Consider the following 19476-nt stretch of genomic DNA (forward strand, 5'->3'; position numbering starts at 1 on the left):
AACATGTATGGAGAGCTCCCGACTCTCCCCTGACAGATGATGCCTAGGGATAGACGGACCGCTGCTTGAAGTTTAAGCCCCAATCCTTTTGTTCTCCTGGGAGACAAACCATCACCAGAAGTGTCTCGCAGCAGCTTTTCCTCTATCCCCAGCGACAGAAAATACATGCTTGGCCAAACCCGGCAAGCATGTCTATGGGGAGCTAGGAGTGGTGGCTGTAGAAGGCAGTGTAGGCACTAGTAGTGAGTAGTCTAGCTACATATTATAGTCCTTATTAAAGGGGTTATCCTGGAAAAGATAATGATGACCTATCCTCAGGATAAGTCATCATTGTCCCATCACCAGGGGTCCGAGTCCCGACACCCCCGCCGATCAGCTGTTACAGGGAATCGCTGCGCTCACTGAAGCTCTGGTGAAGGACGCAGGTTTCCATGCACAGCACCATACATCATATAGCAGGTGTGCTTGGTATTGCAGCTCAGGACTATTGACTTGAAAGGGACTGAGCTGCAACTAGGCCACGTAACCGATGTATGGAGACGTCACATGGCCGAGGAGGAGGCTGCGGTGCTCATGGAGTGTCTGGCCTTTTCTAACAGCTGATCGTGGGGGATGCCGCGTGTCGGCCCCGCAGATCTGATACTGATGACCTGTCATTATCTTTTCCCAGATAACCCCTTTAAATAAGTTTCTGGAAATAGCATGCAGCCACATTTGGTTATTTTATCTCCCAGCGTGAGCTGTCTGCAGAGCTAGTGTACACGGATCAGTATCTTCTAGAGGGTTATTAGAGAAACGCTACAATACTTTTCAGGTCATTTCTCATAGTAAGCCTCTGGGTGTGAACTTATAATATACTGCTCTTGACCAGCGTACTATACTGATACTTCCAAGAAAATACGCTTGGACAGAGAACCACTGCTTCAGGAATAAAGCTGTTGGATGGAATAGTCTTCTATTGCTTCATCCACCAAATATGTAAATATTGAAACGTTAGATCACAACTAAGGCCTTTGGTCAGTGATTTCCATCAGTGACTGTGAGCCAAAACCAGGTGCGGATCAAAAACACAGAACAGGTGCAGATCTTTGCACGATATCTGATCTCTTTGGAGGCTCCATTCCTGGTTTCGGCTCACAATCACTGATGGAAATCACTGACTAAACGCTGATATGTGAAAGAATCCTGGCTATCATCATCAACGTGTTGACATCAACCAGACTAGCCCTCCACCATTCGCCATATTCAGTTCTGTGCTCATCGCTTACCTTGGGTTTGAAAGCTATAAGTTTCAAAACCATTTCTACAGTGAAGACGGCAGTGAAGACCATATTCATCACGTCCATGACATCATTAAAGATTTTCGATTGTCCGTAATGCTGGAAAACAGTCAAATTGTGCTGGTAAATGAATTGTCTTTAGATAATCCACCAAAGCGCAAGCACACAGAGGGGAATTTATCAAAGATGTACACCAGTTTTGTGGTTACAAAAGTCGGAAATTTTGTGCAAGGGCAATTTGTAGAGAATTTGTGATTTTTAATTATTTTTTCTTAAATTTTCCACCGCTCGCAGCGATTTTCAAAAACTTGGGTAGGGCTCAGCAAAGGGTGGGACTACTCGTCCTGATACATTCATCATCATTTACGCCAGATTATAGCTGAACTCTACTGCAGTCTATAGCTGACGTACTGCAGATTTCAGATTGTGGCGCACTGACAGTCCAAGGTGCAACAAGTATTAAGAGGCGTGCACCTCTTAATAACCTTGGTGCATCTTATTCCAATGGATGTATTAAAAGCCAGCCTTCTTAAAGGGGTTCTCTGTGAACTCATAAAATATAAATTATTTAAATATCACTTTATTATAAATATATTCCTAATGACCTTTCATTAGTTATAATGGCTTGTTTTGTCTGGGGAGCAATCAAGGAAAATAAAATGTCTCCCGCTATATTAGTACACACAGAGCCTGTCCTAATCACACATCAGGACAAGTTACTTCATAGCACTGACCTGAAGAGCTGCCTCATCCGTCCTTTCTGCTCTGCTTGTCAGGGATTATAATTCTGAATACAGTTGATAAGAACTTTACCTGAATCTCTGTAGGAATGGAGTTCATGAGGAGACGTAAAGTACAGAGAGAACAGACAGGACAGACTGTGGTAATGGAGACTTTATACAAGAACTGGTGCTCATTATCCACCCCCCACCTCCTCTCTGTCTCCTCATGATCTCCAGTCCTACAGAGATTCAGCTGAAGATCTTATCATCTGTATTCAGGATCATAATCCCTGACCAGGAGAGCAGAGAGGAGGATGAGGCAGCTCTTTACCTCAGTGCTCTGAAGTAACTTGTCCTGCTGAGTGATTAGGACAGGTTTTGTGTGGACTAATAGGGCAGCAGCCATTTTATTTTCCCTAATGATTGCTGCCTAGACAAAACGAGCCATTATAAGTAATGAAAGGTATTTGGGAATGTATTTATTATAAAGTGATATTTAAGTATTTTCAGTAATTTTATTTTAGGAATAGAAACCCCCTTTAAGTCTGTCAAAACTGCTTCATATACAGTATATTCCCTCAGATATGAATATATGTTTGCATCATGTGAAATATCATATTCTTGCATATCTCCTATGTGCTTTTTCTTAGACAAGGTAAATCATATAGATCAGTGATGGCGAACCTATGGCACGGGTGCCAAAGGCGGCACTCAGAGCCCTCTCTGTGGGCACCCGCACCATGGAGAAAGTCTATGGTGTACCAATATGCCTTAGACTTTTCCTGCCATTCATCAGTGCAGGACCTGCTATGAACAGCACAGGCAGCACATTGAATGTAGGCAGGATATTATAGCTAAATGATAAAGTACATGGAAGATATATGAAATTGCTATGTTGGCACTTTGCGATAAATAAGTGGGTTTTTGGTTGCAGTTTGGGCACTCGGTCTCTAAGAGGTTCACCACCACTGATATAGATGATACTTACCCCGCTCCCCGGCACCCTCGTCGCTCCTGATCCCCGCATGGTCACCGAGATGCTAGGGAGGCTCGTCCCCGTCGCAGCCTGCTATTGGCTGCAAACCCCCCCCTGGATGTTTTGATCCGTGCGACAGGCAGATGCAGCAGCGGCTGTGCGGAGATCAGAAGTGACGATGGTGCCGGGTGGCGGGGTAAGTAAAATCTATATAAAGTGCCCGGGCATTGGGGGGGGGGGGGGGTTTCATTCCAGAGGTTGGATAACCCCTTTAATGAATGACTCAGATAATACAGCTGGATGTAAATAATCAAATAAAGTAAAACTTTCCAAAAGACCACCTCTTAGACCAGACCACCTCCTTATCCAGACCAGATTTCCTGTGACAGTGTGTTGGCTGACAGTGACACAGTAATTCTGATGTCCAAACTGACAGAATCCAGACCACCACAAACATTGCCTGCATCCCGCCACCTGCGGAGAAGTGACAGGGTATTTCATTTCTGCCGCCCTACTCTATTACCGAGTCAACCTGAACCTGTGATATTCAGTGAATTCACCATTTGCAAATCAATTGGCATCAAAAGAACCTTCCCCGGTTACGTACCTGCATAGCCAAGCACAGTGTATTCAGCATGATGAGAACAAACATGATGTACTCAAACCCAGTGGAGTTGACGACATACCAAAACTTGTACTGGTAGGGGTTCTTGGGGATGTATCTTCTGAGAGGACGGGCTTTCAGTGCGTACTCCACACACTGTCGCTGCAGGTTGTGATCGGTGAGATTGTGTTACACAAGTCATATAAAAAGCATACACTGCACACTGATAGTAAAGGAAATCTGTCACCAGGTTTATGCTGCCCGCTCCGAGGGCAGGAGAAACTGATGTGAGAAACCCTGGTTCAAACACTGCGAAGCCCAAGATGTATTCCAGTTTTAATGGTTACATTGATTTATTCAGAGAATAGGATGTTGAAAAATTTTCTAATATACATCTATTTAAAATTTTGCTCATTACGGCCTATTTTAGTCCTGTAAAATGCATCCATAAGAGAGATGGATAGGATTAAACATGGCGTCAGTCATGTGACCCTCACAAGTATCATGTGACCTGGCTTTCCGTTAACTGCCCAGGTATCTAACAGCTGAATAGTAGTGTACTGGGGAGGAGAACCTATACGGTATATACTGTATTATTACCTGCAGCAGCATCTCATCATGTCTGTCAGTGTCTGTGTAATGTTTATTTATTTACACTAAACTTTAATAGCAACATGACAACATCACGTAGAGACAGGCAGCCATTTTACAGCATCAGATGGCCATTTTACAAATCACCTACAGACAGGCAGCCATGTAAATACACACAGTAATGCTGTTACTGTAATAACCACAATAATAATTATTCCACCTATTTACTTATCATATGACTGTGTCCTGTGTGCTGACCCCCTAATTTAGTGAATTGAAAAAGGGATTTATTCCCGAAACACGTCGAGCTGAATTAATAAAAGACTTCCTGCATACATTGGAGCCCCGGTGTCATCCTTTTGGGGACCAGGAAGCTACAACTACATCTTTTGAAGCGATCTCGGCGGGGGAGGTTGAGGTATAGGTGTCTTGAGCTTTATCCTATGCCCTCCTCCCCGGTAAAGTAAGTGCAACCCACTATAATTATATAATTTTATTGGTAACACTGGAGTTTATGTGGCGCCCCCTGGGTATTATCAGGACACCTGAGACACCCGGCTCACTAATGATTTAGTGAATGTCAGGGATTATATTATTTAAAGTATCACAGGACTGATGCCATGTTTCAGTTCGGCAGTGGAAACACTACACAAAACTACTACATAGACTATACTATTCTATTGCATATAGGGGTCAACCGCCTGATATAAGAAAGGTTTTTAAAAATGTTGATAAATTTTCAGCAATGTGCCCATGGTCTGGAGTCCTGGTACTCATGGACTACTGGTTCAGCCCCCACACATACATCTGCGGGAGGGTAGGGGGAGCCACAGCTCAATACCAGGACTCCAGCGCTCTGGTCCCACTGGAGCCATTCACCACTGAGTGGAGAAGCAAGTGGAGAAAACCAGTTTAGCAGGGTCATGTGCACAGCCTTGGGATTGGAGAAACACTGCAAAACAGGTAAGAACTATGGTGAGCCAGAAATAGTTGCTGATTTACCTGGGGTCCCGGAGAACCCCATTAAGGTTGCCTTCAGAAGAGTGACATTAAATTTGTCAGTGTTCTGGCTACTAAAAATAAACAATATTTAAATGGACAGCATACAGATGTTGCCCGCATTCTGTCTGTTACTCTCGAAGATCCATGTAAGTCAATGGGGATGGATCCATTTTCTCTGACACAATAGAAAACGGATCCGTTATTACTATAGAAGACATAATACAACCGGATCCGTTAATGACAGATGCATGCGGTTGTATTATGGTAACGGAAGCGTTTTTGCAGATCCATGACGGATGTGCAAAAAACGCTAATGGGAAAGTAGCCTTACATTTTAAGCTTCTGGGTGTATATGGCAGGTTCATATATGTGCTCTGAGCAAGAATATTCAGAATACGTTACCTGGTTCTTGTCCAGCTCACAGTTCTTGTATTCCTTCTCTCCCTGTTCTTGAAATGTGACGATAACGAAACCCACGAATATGTTCATCATGAAGAAAGCAATGATGATGATATAGATGATGAAGAAGATGGAGATTTCCACTCTGTTGTTGTAGACGGGGCCGACATTTTCCCCGTTGGAATCGATGGCCTTGTACAAGAGTCTGGGGAAGTCAGGGACAAACACCTAATGACTTCATAGACGGGTGTAAAGAAATTAATTTAACGTGTTCCCATCTTTAACTATAAATTACAAACGGCAGTTGTCGACAGATATTAACTCCTTAACAATCAAAGAGTTTTGGTCCTAAATGACCAGACTCTAGTTATTGATTTTGAGTCTGTGGAGGTTTAACGGCACTACATTTTTTTTTCTTGGGCTACTAAAATAACCCTTGTGGCATTACCGTTATGTAGACGGCAAAAGAGAAGACAGAAGCATTTATAAATCATTTCTGTCTTCTCCTCATGACCCCAGGTCATCTTTAAACCAGTGTCTAACATTTACAACTTAAAACAGTCTTAGGGCTGGTTCGTTATGACATAACCTATAACGGAATTCCCTAATGCCATTGCGAACCCGCCCTTAAACAGGTTAAACAGTGCAGCTACCATGTATTGGTTTTTGGCTATTCTTTAAACCTGCTGAAAACATATTCACAATGTATATTTTCTCTCTCCACTCTCTGCTAAGTGGGTTGACTCTCCCCGGTGTGTGATGCTAGTGTTGTGTTCAGCACTTTAAGCCAACCAGGTGTTTCCCAACATCTACTCCTCCTCTCGCAGCATGCAGTCTCACAGGCACAGAGAGAGACACTGCAGTTGCACTCCCCTCTACCCTGCCTACTGCATCATGCTAGATACATTTTTGGGGAAGTGAAGGAGAATAGCCACAGCAAACATACTGTATAAGTAAGGATTTAATATGCAAAAAAAGGGTCACATGTATATAACCCAGAACTATTTGAAGTTGGCTAGGTGACATTATTCCCTGTACAATGTATTCTTTTTCTCCAGAAAAATCGTCGTTAAGATGCCAATATCTTCTGTTTGTAACACAGCAAATAATATGGATTTTAGCAATTTGTTTTTTTTTTTGGGGCAGAGATAAAATTTTGTTAAAGGCTATATACACCTTCGGATGCAGTTTTTGTTTATGATTGCATTGTACTCATTTCTGGCTAAAAATCATATTTTCAATTGGCCTTCATTTTAGGGTTAACAGTTTTTCTAATTGTGTGACTGGTACTTTCTCTTTCACTTTGTGCCGGTCATCTAATAAACCTTATCTATAAACTAGAGGTCATAAACACTCATTTAAGCCACACTTATCAGTAATACGAGAACTGAGTTATAATGAGTGTTTATAATGTCAAAGATCAGAGATAAGGAGCCCGTCAGCTCCCCAACTGACGGAAAAGCGAGAAAATCCAGAAGCTGCTAGTAGAGCATCTCAGCTATGTACAGAAAAAAGGGCTCCATATTTTTTAATAAAGGCCAATTGAAAAAATGACTTTTAACTCAAAATGAGTACAATGCAATATTTTAAAAAAAATTGCCCCCAAAGGTGTACATAGCCGTTAACACATTTTCTGATATGAAGACATAAATGTATATTCATATGTGCATAGAAGAAAGTTCAACTTTACAGATTTACTATACATACGCTGGCCATCCCTCAAAGGTGGAAACTGTGAAGAGTGCCATCATGGCAGACAGAACATTATCAAAATTGAAGTCACTGTTATGCCAGTGTCTCTCTCGGATAGAAGGGCTGTTGACATCGCCATCCTTATACACAATGTACTTTCCCCTGGGAGAGAAGAGAATGTATGAATGAAATTTCTACAAGAGGAGCAACGTTTTACATTACAAACATCGGTCAAGTCGCAATAGTTTACATCATGACCCCAAACCTTATAGATGAGACAGCTGTACCTTGCATGATCTGCTGCAGCCAATTACTGGCTTCAGTGGTCAGGAGACAGACATAGTGGCATCACCAGTGAGAGACTGTTGAGGTCACGTAAAACATGGAAAAGGCCACCAGTCTCAGCTAGTTTCAAGGTTTTTTTCCCACATTCAGGAAATTGATGGCCCCCTCCTCAGGATAGAACAAAGAACTTACTTGCACTCTTCTGGCGTCTGCTTTGCCTCATCTGAACATCGGTAGAACTTGCCCTGGTTTTAGAAGAAGAAATGCCAATAAGTACTACAACATGAGAAAGACAGCCCACTATGGAGACAAGCAGGAGTACAGGAATAGCTAGACCAGGGATGTAAATCTGGTTCCTCAGCTGTTTCAAAACTACAACTCCCATCATGCCTTGACAACCTACAGCTAGCAGGGCATGCTGGGAGTTGTAGGTTTGCAAAGGCTGGAGGGCCATGAGCTTGACATCCTTGAACTGGACTTTCCGGGGTCCCAATGCAAATTCTGTAATAAGGTTCCCAACTATCCCATACTATTTATAGTAGTGGTCTCCTCCTATGAGGCAGAAACCTTATGGGCCCCCTCGGGCTCGGACCACTGCAACCATAGGACCCTTTCCTCCCTGGAAAGTAGCAATTAGTGATTTTGCACACTTACCTTAAACAGCTGAACGCCAATACAAGCAAACATGAACTGTAGCAAAGTGGTCACAATCATGATGTTACCGATAGTTCGGATGGCGACAAACACACATTGGACGACATGCTGAAGGAATTTAACAAAGAAAACACAGATGTATTAAAATACAGCAATCATCTTCGATGTGTAAGCGCTGAAATGGAAAGGTAGGGTTAATCTGTTGAGAACAGTATCTTCCACCCAGCACCACTAGGGGGAGCTTAGCAGCAAACTATGTATTACTTCTACACAGAACTCAGAAATACAATAGTATGCAGTAAGCACCTGAGCTCCCCTCGTGCTGGCTGCAGACACCAGACTTTTACAATGTCATAGTTTGCCTACGAAGGGATGTGGAGCTCGTAAGTTAATTAGCACAGAATATTGGCCCTAAAAACGACATCTTAAACCATTCACTTTAAAGGGTTTGTGTCACTTCAGCAAATAACATTTATCATGTAGAGAAATTTAATATAAGGCACTTACTAATGTCTTGTGATTGTCCATATTGCTTCCTTTGCTGGCTGGATTTATTTTTCCATCACATTATACACTGCTCGTTTCCATGGTTACGACCGCCCTGTAATCCATCAGCGGTGGCCGTGCTAGCACACTATAGAAAAAAGCACCAGCCTATGTAATCTCCCGCAGTAACAGCTAGCAGAGAGGCCGCCCCTTTTTCTATAGAGAGCAAACACGACCACCTCTGATGGACTGCAGGGTGGTCGTAACCATGGAAAGGAGCAGTGTATTATGCAATGGGAAAATGAATCCAACCAGCAAAGGAGGCAATATGGACAATCACAATACATTAGTAAGTGCCTTGTATTAACTTTCTCTACATGATAAATGCCACTTGCTGAAGTGAGACTACCCCTTTAAGGCTAGCACAAAAATCCATGGGGTATGTGAATATGTATATTAGACTCAAAGGTGTTAGACATCACGTAAATGGTCCAAAAACTAGATTTTGGTAATCATTATATGTCATCTATTGCCGCACAATTCCTTTAGCAGAAGCAATAAACACCTTTAGGCCTTTTGCCCTGTTAATGGCTCTCAGGGGTCGGAGCACCCTCAGAACTCTCAGGATCTTGACCACAGATATAGCACTTGACCTGCAGAGACACAAATGGCAAACAATCACTTGGCATGAAAATGCTACACGGTTATACAATAGCGGCCCGCTGTCATCTAGATTTAAATGGTATTCATCAAGGGGACATGATTATAACTGGTGCAGAGGTTGTCACTCAGCTTTCCAAGACATCTGAATGGCATCAAATCCCTACTCCTATGGAGCATTCAAGAATATTCATCGACTATATAAAAGGGTTGTCACAAGATCTAAACTTGCCCCCTATCCACAAGATATGAGAACGGGGCTCCTGCGCCCCCTCATGGAGCAGTGGATGGGCATGTGCACGGTCGCTAGATTCATCCCCATGAAGAAATCACCGTACTCAACTTCTCTTCAGCAGTCCCATAGAAAAGAATGAAGAGGCAGCTCGTATACTCAACCATTCATATGGGGGGGGACAGAGGACCCCAAACCTTGTGATCGGTTGGTTCCCAGAGGTCAGACCTCCAATGACCAGATGCTGTGGATAGGGAATAAGTTTAAATCTAAAGACAATCTCTTTAAAGAGAAGGAATAATTTGGAAAACCTAAAGGCTACATGCACACGAACGTTGTTTGTTTCCGTGTCCGTTCCGTTTTTTTATTTTTTTTGCGAATAGGATGCGGACCCGCATTTCAACGGGTCTGCAAAAAATGTGTACAGCACACGCGTTCTGTCCGCATCAGTATGTCCGAAACGTAGCCCCGCAAAAAAAATAAAAAAATAGAACATGTCCTATTCTTGTCCGTTTGAGGCATTGTTACAATGGATCCACAAAAAAAAACAAAAAAAAACGGATGGCATACGGATGTTATCCGTTTTTTGGGGCGGATCCGCAATTTGCGGGCCGCAAAACACATACGGTCGTGTGCATGTAGCCTAAGGGGTCACATCTATTACACTGACTGAAGTTTGGCTTCAAAAATCCTCTCTCGGTATGGAGGACCTGGCAATGCGTGCATTACGTGGACAGTCCATTAAAGGGGTATTACCTGAATCCTAATCAGTCCTCCTCTCACCCAATCATAAAAATGTCAAATTATATTTAATCAGCAAAAAATAACTATTTCTCAGTTAACCCCCCTCCCCTCAAATACCCCATGATACCTGCTTGTTACTGCCTGGTTGCCCCCAGGTACGACCTCTTTTAGTTCTGTTCTGTACGGTCTAGCATGCGTAGTGTGGCACTGCTAATTTACTATGGCGGTTCTCCTTCGTATCGCGCTGTGTGACTTTGCATACACAGTTTTGGAAGCACGCGCAGTCTACTAAAACTAAAATCAGGGCTTGTGGGTGGTATAGATTTTTACTATAAAGTGGCGTGTGCAGCTCTGCAGGACAGGACGTCATAAAAATATATGGATTCAATAATAAAGCCTCATTCACACGTTAGTGTTCCACTGACGTGCGCTGTACCTGTTCTCCACGGACGGCACGCGTCCCCATTCATTTTAATGTGTGTATTCAGACATCAGTGTTTTAGCACGGTCCGTAAGTCCATGTTTTTAGCACGGATGCATGCTCTATTTTGTCCGTGTTCACAGATCCATCACCCCCATTATAGTCTATGGGTCCGTGAAAACCATGGATGCGACACGGATGCTTTCAAAAACGGACACACGGATCCATCACAGACATTTTTACGGAGGTATCGCTGACCACCTTTTCACAGATTTAAGCACGGACGTGTGAATGGGGCTTTAGGAGGGATCAGGATTTATTTATTTTTTCGTGCGGTTTTGGTGCAGATGTCTTGTGGATTGTCTGCGCACAAATCTACAAGTGTACAGGTGCCCTAAGGGTGGCTGCATAGGGGGCAGATTTATGTACAGGGAATCTGCACCGAAACCGCACAACAAAAAAAAAAACACATCACACTATTTATCATGTTTTTGGTTCAATTTTGCGGTTTTTGGTGTGGATTCGATGCATATTTTTGCAGACCTCCGCTTCTATTAAAAAAGGGTGAAATCGGCACACAAAATTCCAGAAATTGACATGCTACAAATTTCAAAATCAAATCAAAATCTAATTTTCTAAATCTGGTCTACTTACACCTAAAAAAATAGCGAAGTGTGCATGAGATTTGTCTAATTCCCACACTTTTCGGTTACTGTATTACGCAGCGGTTCTGTTCTCTTAAACCACCCCTAACCCGCACAGTACGAAGCAGACAACCCCATTAACTTTGTAAGAACAACGTTGAAACTTCTGTCGATGCACTTACTGAATCCCAAAGGAAACCAGGGAGACCCCGACGACCAATAAATCCAGTAAATTAAAATAGTTTCTGCAGAAAGCGCCTTTGTGGAGAAATGCGCCGAAGGTCATCATCTACAACGGGAAGACGAGAATTAGTCCGACATGCATGTCCTTCACTCACTCACAAACCGCCTACCTGGTGAGAAGCGATGTACGTATAGTGACATCGGACTCCAATACTGGGCAGCATAAATACCGACAAACAGGCATAGCCAACGTGAAGCCGTCCACGGGGTGAAAAGGTAGCACTCCGACTTACCACAGTAAGAAATGAACATATATGGCGACAAAATGTATGAACCTGACAAAAACATTTCTAAGGTTACACTGTACAGGTAAGAGAAGCCACACAGACTGAAGCAGGACCTACTGTACGTATAATGTTTTTTTTTTTGCTTTTTTAGGAGAGCCTTTCACATATTTTATTTGTATTGATAGAGCGTCCAGGGTAAGGGTGATAAACACATGCATAGAAGCCACACGTGCATGGCTTTACTACAGCCTTGGTCTCCAAATCTGCTTTAAGGGTCCAAAAACCTTCCAAACTTTATTACTGACCTGATTCTCTCGTTGCCAACATACTGCAGATTCACCGCATTCTGCACCAGTCACCACTAGAGGGAGCTCAGTCCGTAGAGATTCAACAGTTTTCGGTGAAATGAACTGTATACAGTCTTATGCACTGAGCTCCCCCTGGTGGTGGCTGCAGGCAGCCAATTTTATAATATACTGTGTGAAAGGGAAGCAGTTGAGGATTGCTTTTGCAAAGTGCATTTCACTTTTAACATTTTACAGCTTATATATAGAATTAATTTACATAAAAAGTTTGGTAACTCTGTAACTATATTGCTTTACTTATCTTACTGATCCTTGGTTACAGCCCAGGGCTGCAATTGTGAATCTACCTGATTTAAAGCTCTCAAAATAAATGCAGTATACTTACACATATGCAATATATATATAAAGTGTGTCTCAGAGAAGGTCAGCAATAACTGATCAGTGTAGGTCTATCATGCGATCAGAGGCCACAGCGGTTGTACAATGGCAGCGGCCTCTGCATGGCATACTAAGCACAGCGCCGTGCTCTGTATAGTGGTTGTGCTTGGTATTGCAGCTCACTCCTATTCACTTGAATGGGATTAGGCTGCACAAGGGCCATCTGCCTGATAGACATGACATAACCGGTCTAGGAAATATCTTCTGGGTGTAATATGCCTGAACTGCACTTTTATATTTTTGGCTTTGATTTTCATGAATGATATTATATTCTTATAGTAGTGCTGCTGCCCACAACAACTAATCAGTCCCCACGGCAGACTGGAGGATAAAAGTAGTCACCTAATTGGTTGCTACGGGCATTTCATCTGAGTCCCAACTGATTCCGTTATATGACCAGAAAACAAGTAAGCAGGAACATAACACACTCAAGAAGCAAGTGCACCAAGCGTTGCTTTGCCACTCCAGCAAATTAGAGCTCACACAGTATCACACAGCAGGAAGGCTCATGCGATCAAGCTAGCAGGAAATCCTGGAAGCCAAACGTGTGCACGCTTATGTCAGAACTGTCACCAGCTGCTCCATGCATGCTACACGGTCCCACCGAACCCACAACATGGCCCTCCTCCCAGGGTTTGCTATACAGTCATTTCTTGAAATGTATATTAGCAAAGACTATGATCTGACCACTTACAGATCAATAGAGATCAAAGGGCAGCTGTCAGCAGTTTTGTACCTGTGAAACTGGCTGACCTGCTGCATGTGCTCTTGGCAGCCGAAGGCATCTGTGTGGTCCCATGTTCATATGTGTTGAGAAAAATTACATTTTAATATATACAAATGAGCCTCTAGGAGCAACGGGGGCGTTGCCATTACACCTAGAGGCTCAGCTCTCTCTGCAGCTGCTGTGCCCTCTGCACTTTGATTGACAGGACTAGGTGTGATGACGTTTTTACTGCCTGGCCTTGTTAATTAAAGTGCAGAGGACGCGGTAGTTGCAGAGAGAGCAGAGCCTCTAGGTGTAACGACAACGCCCCATTTCCCCTAGAGGCTCATTTGCATATATTAAAACTTTTTTTCACTTTCACTTTTCTCAGCAATGCGGACACATATGAACATGGGACCAACACAGATGCCTTCAGCTGCCAAGCGCACATGTAACAGGTCAGCCAGTGTCATAGGGACAAATCTGCTAACAGATGCCCTTTAAAGGGGTTATCTGAGAAACCAAAACTGATGGCCTACCCATAGGGCAAGGGTACCCATCAGTATGGGTGCAACTCTTGATAACCCCGCTGATAACCCCGCTGAAGGGGCCTTGACCCCCAGTATTTTCACTTAAATAAGATTGAGCTGCAGTGAGCGGCAAAAGCAGGCCCAGTCACTAGCAAATACTGTGCAAGGCATACAATAAGGGGGCTATGGTGGTCACCAGAGGCCCACAGCCCCTTCATAGCGCCATCATATTCTGCAGCACTTTACAATTTAGAGGGTACATATACAAATCAGGTCCAACATGACAGGATTACAGTTTTTTTTTACATAAATGTAACACTGGGAGTGAGGGCCCTGCTTCCAAGAGCTTACACTCTATGAGGAAATGGGGGTGACACAAAAGGTAAATCCTAACCATGGTGGCTTAGGGTACTTTCACACTTGCGGCAGGACGGATCCGACAGGCTGTTCACCATGTCGGATCCGTCCTGCGGCTATTTCGCCGTGCCGCCGGACCGCCGCTCCGTCCCCATTGACTATAATGGGGACGGGGGCGGAGCTCCGGCGCAGCACTGCGGTGCATGGTGAAAGGCCGCCGGACTAAAATTACTGCATGTCAGGCTTTTTAGTCCGGCAGCCTCTCGCCGTGCACCGCCGTGCCGCGTCGGAGCTCCGCCCCCGTCCCCATTATAGTCAATGGGGACGGAGCAGCGGTCCGGCGGAATAGCCGCAGGACGGATCCGACATGGTGAACAGCCTGTCGGATCCGTTCTGCCGCAAGTGTGAAAGTAGCCTTATCTGATAGGCCATGAATTTTTTAGTCCCAGAAATTCCCTTTAATGCTACAAGTCTACATATAGGCCTACAGGATGCAAACACTTGTCAAACAAGACTAAGATACAGATATGGTGAGATCACATACAGCTGGGACATTCTCTATCGTGACCCTCTCTGCAATGGGTCAGTCAGGACACTGCCACGCATGCTGCTGCACATGGCGCAGCCTGCAGTCTCTCCTGGGCCTCAGACCTTCATGTGTGACTCGCCAGGATCCTAAAACACTATTTGGCGTCAAATTCAGGAAGACCGTCTCACTATCCTAGGACATGAGGCATCTCTCCCAACGCAGATTTCCTTTAGATCTCATATCATGTCATTCAGGAAGACATAGGGTATTTGTTCCTTTTGTTCCTTCTTCAGGCACAGGTGGGGGTAGGAGCGTAGAATAGTAAGTGCTATGCTGACTGAGGACACAGCGGCTGTTACTAGGTGAACTGTGACTAGTATTGGGGATTTTGGCCCTATGGAAGTTCTAAAAATTGCCGAGCAAAAGTGGGCCGCTATTTTCAGAAGCCTCATAGCGGTGAACAAAGAGTCCATGTGGAAGCGCCGCCACCGCTCCATTCACTGCTATGTGACTGCTAGAACTAGCCGAGCCAGCGCTCTGCTATCTTCGGAACTCCCACAGCAGTGAACGGCTGCTCTGATCACTTCGGCGGTCCCGTTCTGGACAATGGAGCAGGTCCCAGATGGGAATACCCCTTTAAGAAAGACAGAAGGAAGATGTGTCATGAATGGATGAATAAATTAAGATCACAAGGTCTCAAGACAAGAAGATGACAGATGGACACACCTAACAAACGGTTATTATAAGACAGTCTATAGATTCGGTGGGACTGTTCAGCCGTACAGTGAGATGCCACCACACAGTGTACCCCGCAAAAAAATCCCTTCATTTTCAAAGAACAAACATCTCTTGGCTTTTATGTGCAGACTAAACGCACTCCATTCAGACAAAACTCACACAGAAACCCGTATTTAAATCAGCAGTAGCAGTTTTCTTCTGGGTCTTTATTTCGTTGCTAGATCTTTTTAAAGATTTGTATAACACAACATATTACAGTATGATCAGAGGGGGTACAACCACTACCCATACTGACTGGGGAAGTACCCACACAAGTGCACTAAGTATGGAAACAGCCCGGTGAACCCATTCAATCTGGCAATTTTTTGCAGCAACTTATTAATTGAATAGAAATCAGGACAATCATATAAAATGTACAGAACATTAAAAGGGTTGTAAATTTTTTTGGCCTAAAAACCAGGAGAGCTCTAAATAATTTAGGCTGCCGGTCCAGCACCGCCACTATTTCTGTCCCCAGAGGTTCACAAGTTGTGTTTCAGCAAGTGACTGCTACAGCCAGACACCAACCTCAGAGATACCACCACCGAGAGCAGTGACTGCTACAGCCAGACACCAACCTCAGAGATACCACCACCGAGAGCAGTGACTGCTACAGCCAGACACCGACCTCAGAGATACCACCACGAGAGCAGTGACTGCTACAGCCGACCTCAGAGATACCACCATCGAGAGCAGTGACTGCTACAGCCAGACACTGACCTCAGAGATACCACCACGAGAGCAGTGACTGCTACAGCCAGACACCGACCTCAGAGATACCACCACCGAGAGCAGTGACTGCTACAGCCAGACACCGACCTCAGAGATACCACCACCGAGAGCAGTAACTGCTACAGCCAGACACCGACCTCAGAGATACCACCACCGAGAGCAGTGACTGCTACAGCCAGACACCGACCTCAGAGATACCACCACCGAGAGCAGTGGCTGCTACAGCCAGACACCGACCTCAGAGATACCACCACCGAGAGCAGTGACTGCTACAGCCAGACACCGACCTCAGAGATACCACCACGAGAGCAGTGACTGCTACAGCCGACCTCAGAGATACCACCATCGAGAGCAGTGACTGCTACAGCCAGACACTGACCTCAGAGATACCACCACGAGAGCAGTGACTGCTACAGCCAGACACCGACCTCAGAGATACCACCACCGAGAGCAGTGACTGCTACAGCCAGACACCGACCTCAGAGATACCACCACCGAGAGCAGTAACTGCTACAGCCAGACACCGACCTCAGAGATACCACCACCGAGAGCAGTGGCTGCTACAGCCAGACACCGACCTCAGAGATACCACCACGAGAGCAGTGACTGCTACAGCCGACCTCAGAGATACCACCATCGAGAGCAGTGACTGCTACAGCCAGACACTGACCTCAGAGATACCACCACGAGAGCAGTGACTGCTACAGCCAGACACCGACCTCAGAGATACCACCACCGAGAGCAGTGACTGCTACAGCCAGACACCGACCTCAGAGATACCACCACCGAGAGCAGTAACTGCTACAGCCAGACACCGACCTCAGAGATACCACCACCGAGAGCAGTGGCTGCTACAGCCAGACACCGACCTCAGAGATACCACCATCGAGAGCAGTGACTGCTACAGCCGACCTCAGAGATACCACCACCGAGAGCAGTGACTGGCTGCAGCGGTCCCTTGCTTGGACAAAACATGACCTCTGGCAGGAGTGAATGGACGCTGTTAAGGACTGGAGCGGCGGTGGCGGTAGACCAGTTTGGACATAAATGGATGATTTGTTATTGTATATAAGCGCTCCCGGCATTTAGGTAAAAAATGTATACAACGCAGAGCACCTTTTAACACTGGGGACAGCACTGCACAAAGGATGCATGCACCCTACACATTACTGCTCCACGCAATATCCAAGTTAGGCCTCATGCACACGGACGTTGCCGTATCGCAGCCCGAAAACAGCGGGTCAGCAATATGCGGGCACCGGCCGTGTGCTCACCACATCACGGATGCGGACCCATTCACTTGAGTGCTTCCGTGGGGTTTCTCTCCGTGCCTCCACACCACAAAAAAATAGAACATGCTCTATTTTTTTGCAGTGCGGATGGATCACGGACCCATTCAAGTTGAACGGGTCTCGATCCATCCTGGTCGCCACACCGACGTTGCCCATGAATTGGGGACAGCAACAATGCATGGAACGGCCGCACAACGGCTGTGTGCATCATACAGCACCCACCGGAGTCTATGGGGACGTATGGTATGCTTCCAACTTTACACGGCTCCACATGGATTTGTAAGAAAAAACTGCGGTGAGATGAGATTAGAGGATGTGTTACAGTTTTATCTTAAAGGGCATCTGTCAGCAAATTTGTACCTGTTCCATGTGCACTTGGCTGCTGAAGACATCTGTGTTGGTCCCATGTTCATATGTGCCCGCATTGCTGAGAACAATTATGTTTCAATATATGCAAATGAGCCTCTAGGAGCAACGGGGGCGTTGTCCTTACTCCTAGAGGCTCTGCTCTCTACTCCCTGTACTTTGATTGACAGGGTCAGGCAGTGTACATGTCATCACACCTGGTCCAATCAAAGTGCAGAGTTCATGGCAGTTGCAGAGAGAGCAGAGCCTCTAGGTGTAATGGTAACGCCCCTGTTGCTCCTAGAGGCTCTTTTGCATATATGAAAACGTTATTTTTTTCAGCAATGCGGGCAAATAGGAACATGGGACCAACACAGATCCCTTCAGCTGCACATGTAACAGGTCAGCCAGTGTCATAGGAACAAAGCTGCTGACAGATGCTCTTTAAAAGAATATCTCCATCATAAGGCAGTGCCCAGCGGCACCGTACACCTCCAGCCTCTGGACCTCATGCACTACGTAGTTCAAACTCCACAGCATTTCCTAAAATCGCTACAAATACATATGACATCTACTGATGGAATCTTTAATGGCGGAGAATTGTGCCTACGGCTGATTTAAATACGGTTTTCACACAAACCAGGTTACCTTCAAAACGATTTCAAATGTAAACATACTAGTGAAGACATAATCTGCATATCCTAGCACCTGGGGGTACAGAAGAGTCATAGGTTATCTTACAAATCGCACTCATCATTAAAACGTGAACATTCATTTACCTTTAGGCAGATTTCAACTGTAAAGATTCCTGTGAAAGCATAGTCAAAGTAACCAAGAATCTGCAAGGTACAAGAGGACAGTGAGAAGGCGGCACACAGACGGGGGATGAGCCTATACCAGACTGCTCTAGGAAGAAGGTCCATCTTTGTCAGCAGGGTCGCCCAAATAGTCGCACCTAAGGCTCCTCTGCCATGTCACCAGTATTCTAAATGACAGTAGGGGTGCTGCATCACATTTTGCCTCTGCTTGTCAGGACGTCCACAGTGAATGTTGTAAAAAGGAACTCATTGTTCACATTTCCGTTATAAATGGAAACTGCAATGCACTGCTGGATCCATCAGACAACAGAAGCTAACGGTGCCTGACGGACTTCATTGGGTCCGAATTAAAGGGGTTGGCCCACCTCGCACTTAGGTGGCCACTTCCATCTCCAGAACAGGCCCTGAAAGTGAAGGAGAGCACACCGCGCATGCGTGGCATCTGCTTCATTCACTTCTATAAAGAGCCAAGCGACCGAGCCAGGAACTCCCATAGAACTGAATGGAGAGTGCATCGTGCAAGTGCGGCCGCCGCTCCATTCCCATTATGGGAGTTCCAGAAATAGCCGAGCCGGCATGAAAGGAGGGTGGCCGCATTTCCGGGGTGCACTCTCGTTCACTTTAGGGGCCCCGTTGCAGAGATAGATGCAAATTCTAGAGGAGGGACCCACACCTATGGGATATTGGTATCATATCCTAGTGATATGCCAACAAAGTGTGAGAGGGGACAGCCCCTTTGATATGTAGGGGAGGGGGGGGGGGGGGGGCTGAAGCTGAGGCTTGAA

At 45.2% G+C, this 19476-nt stretch overlaps 1 protein-coding gene across 5 annotated transcripts in view; it reads right to left on the minus strand.

Moving 5' to 3' along the window:
- Window positions 1-19476, minus strand: part of CACNA1D (calcium voltage-gated channel subunit alpha1 D) — a 312213-nt gene that overhangs the window by 67490 nt on the left and 225247 nt on the right. For all 5 annotated transcript variants that reach the window (XM_044301155.1, XM_044301153.1, XM_044301156.1 and 2 more), the window contains 9 exons: window positions 18653-18712; window positions 11575-11681; window positions 9257-9344; window positions 8206-8313; window positions 7744-7796; window positions 7282-7428; window positions 5578-5779; window positions 3586-3744; window positions 1269-1379 (listed from right to left, as the gene is read on the minus strand). In XM_044301155.1, the coding sequence (XP_044157090.1) occupies window positions 1269-1379; window positions 3586-3744; window positions 5578-5779; window positions 7282-7428; window positions 7744-7796; window positions 8206-8313; window positions 9257-9344; window positions 11575-11681; window positions 18653-18712 (1035 nt within the window). The remainder of the gene's footprint in view (window positions 1-1268; window positions 1380-3585; window positions 3745-5577; window positions 5780-7281; window positions 7429-7743; window positions 7797-8205; window positions 8314-9256; window positions 9345-11574; window positions 11682-18652; window positions 18713-19476) is intronic.

Source organism: Bufo gargarizans, chromosome 7, assembly GCF_014858855.1.
Source record: "Bufo gargarizans isolate SCDJY-AF-19 chromosome 7, ASM1485885v1, whole genome shotgun sequence".
Taxonomy (NCBI): Eukaryota; Metazoa; Chordata; class Amphibia; order Anura; family Bufonidae; genus Bufo; species Bufo gargarizans.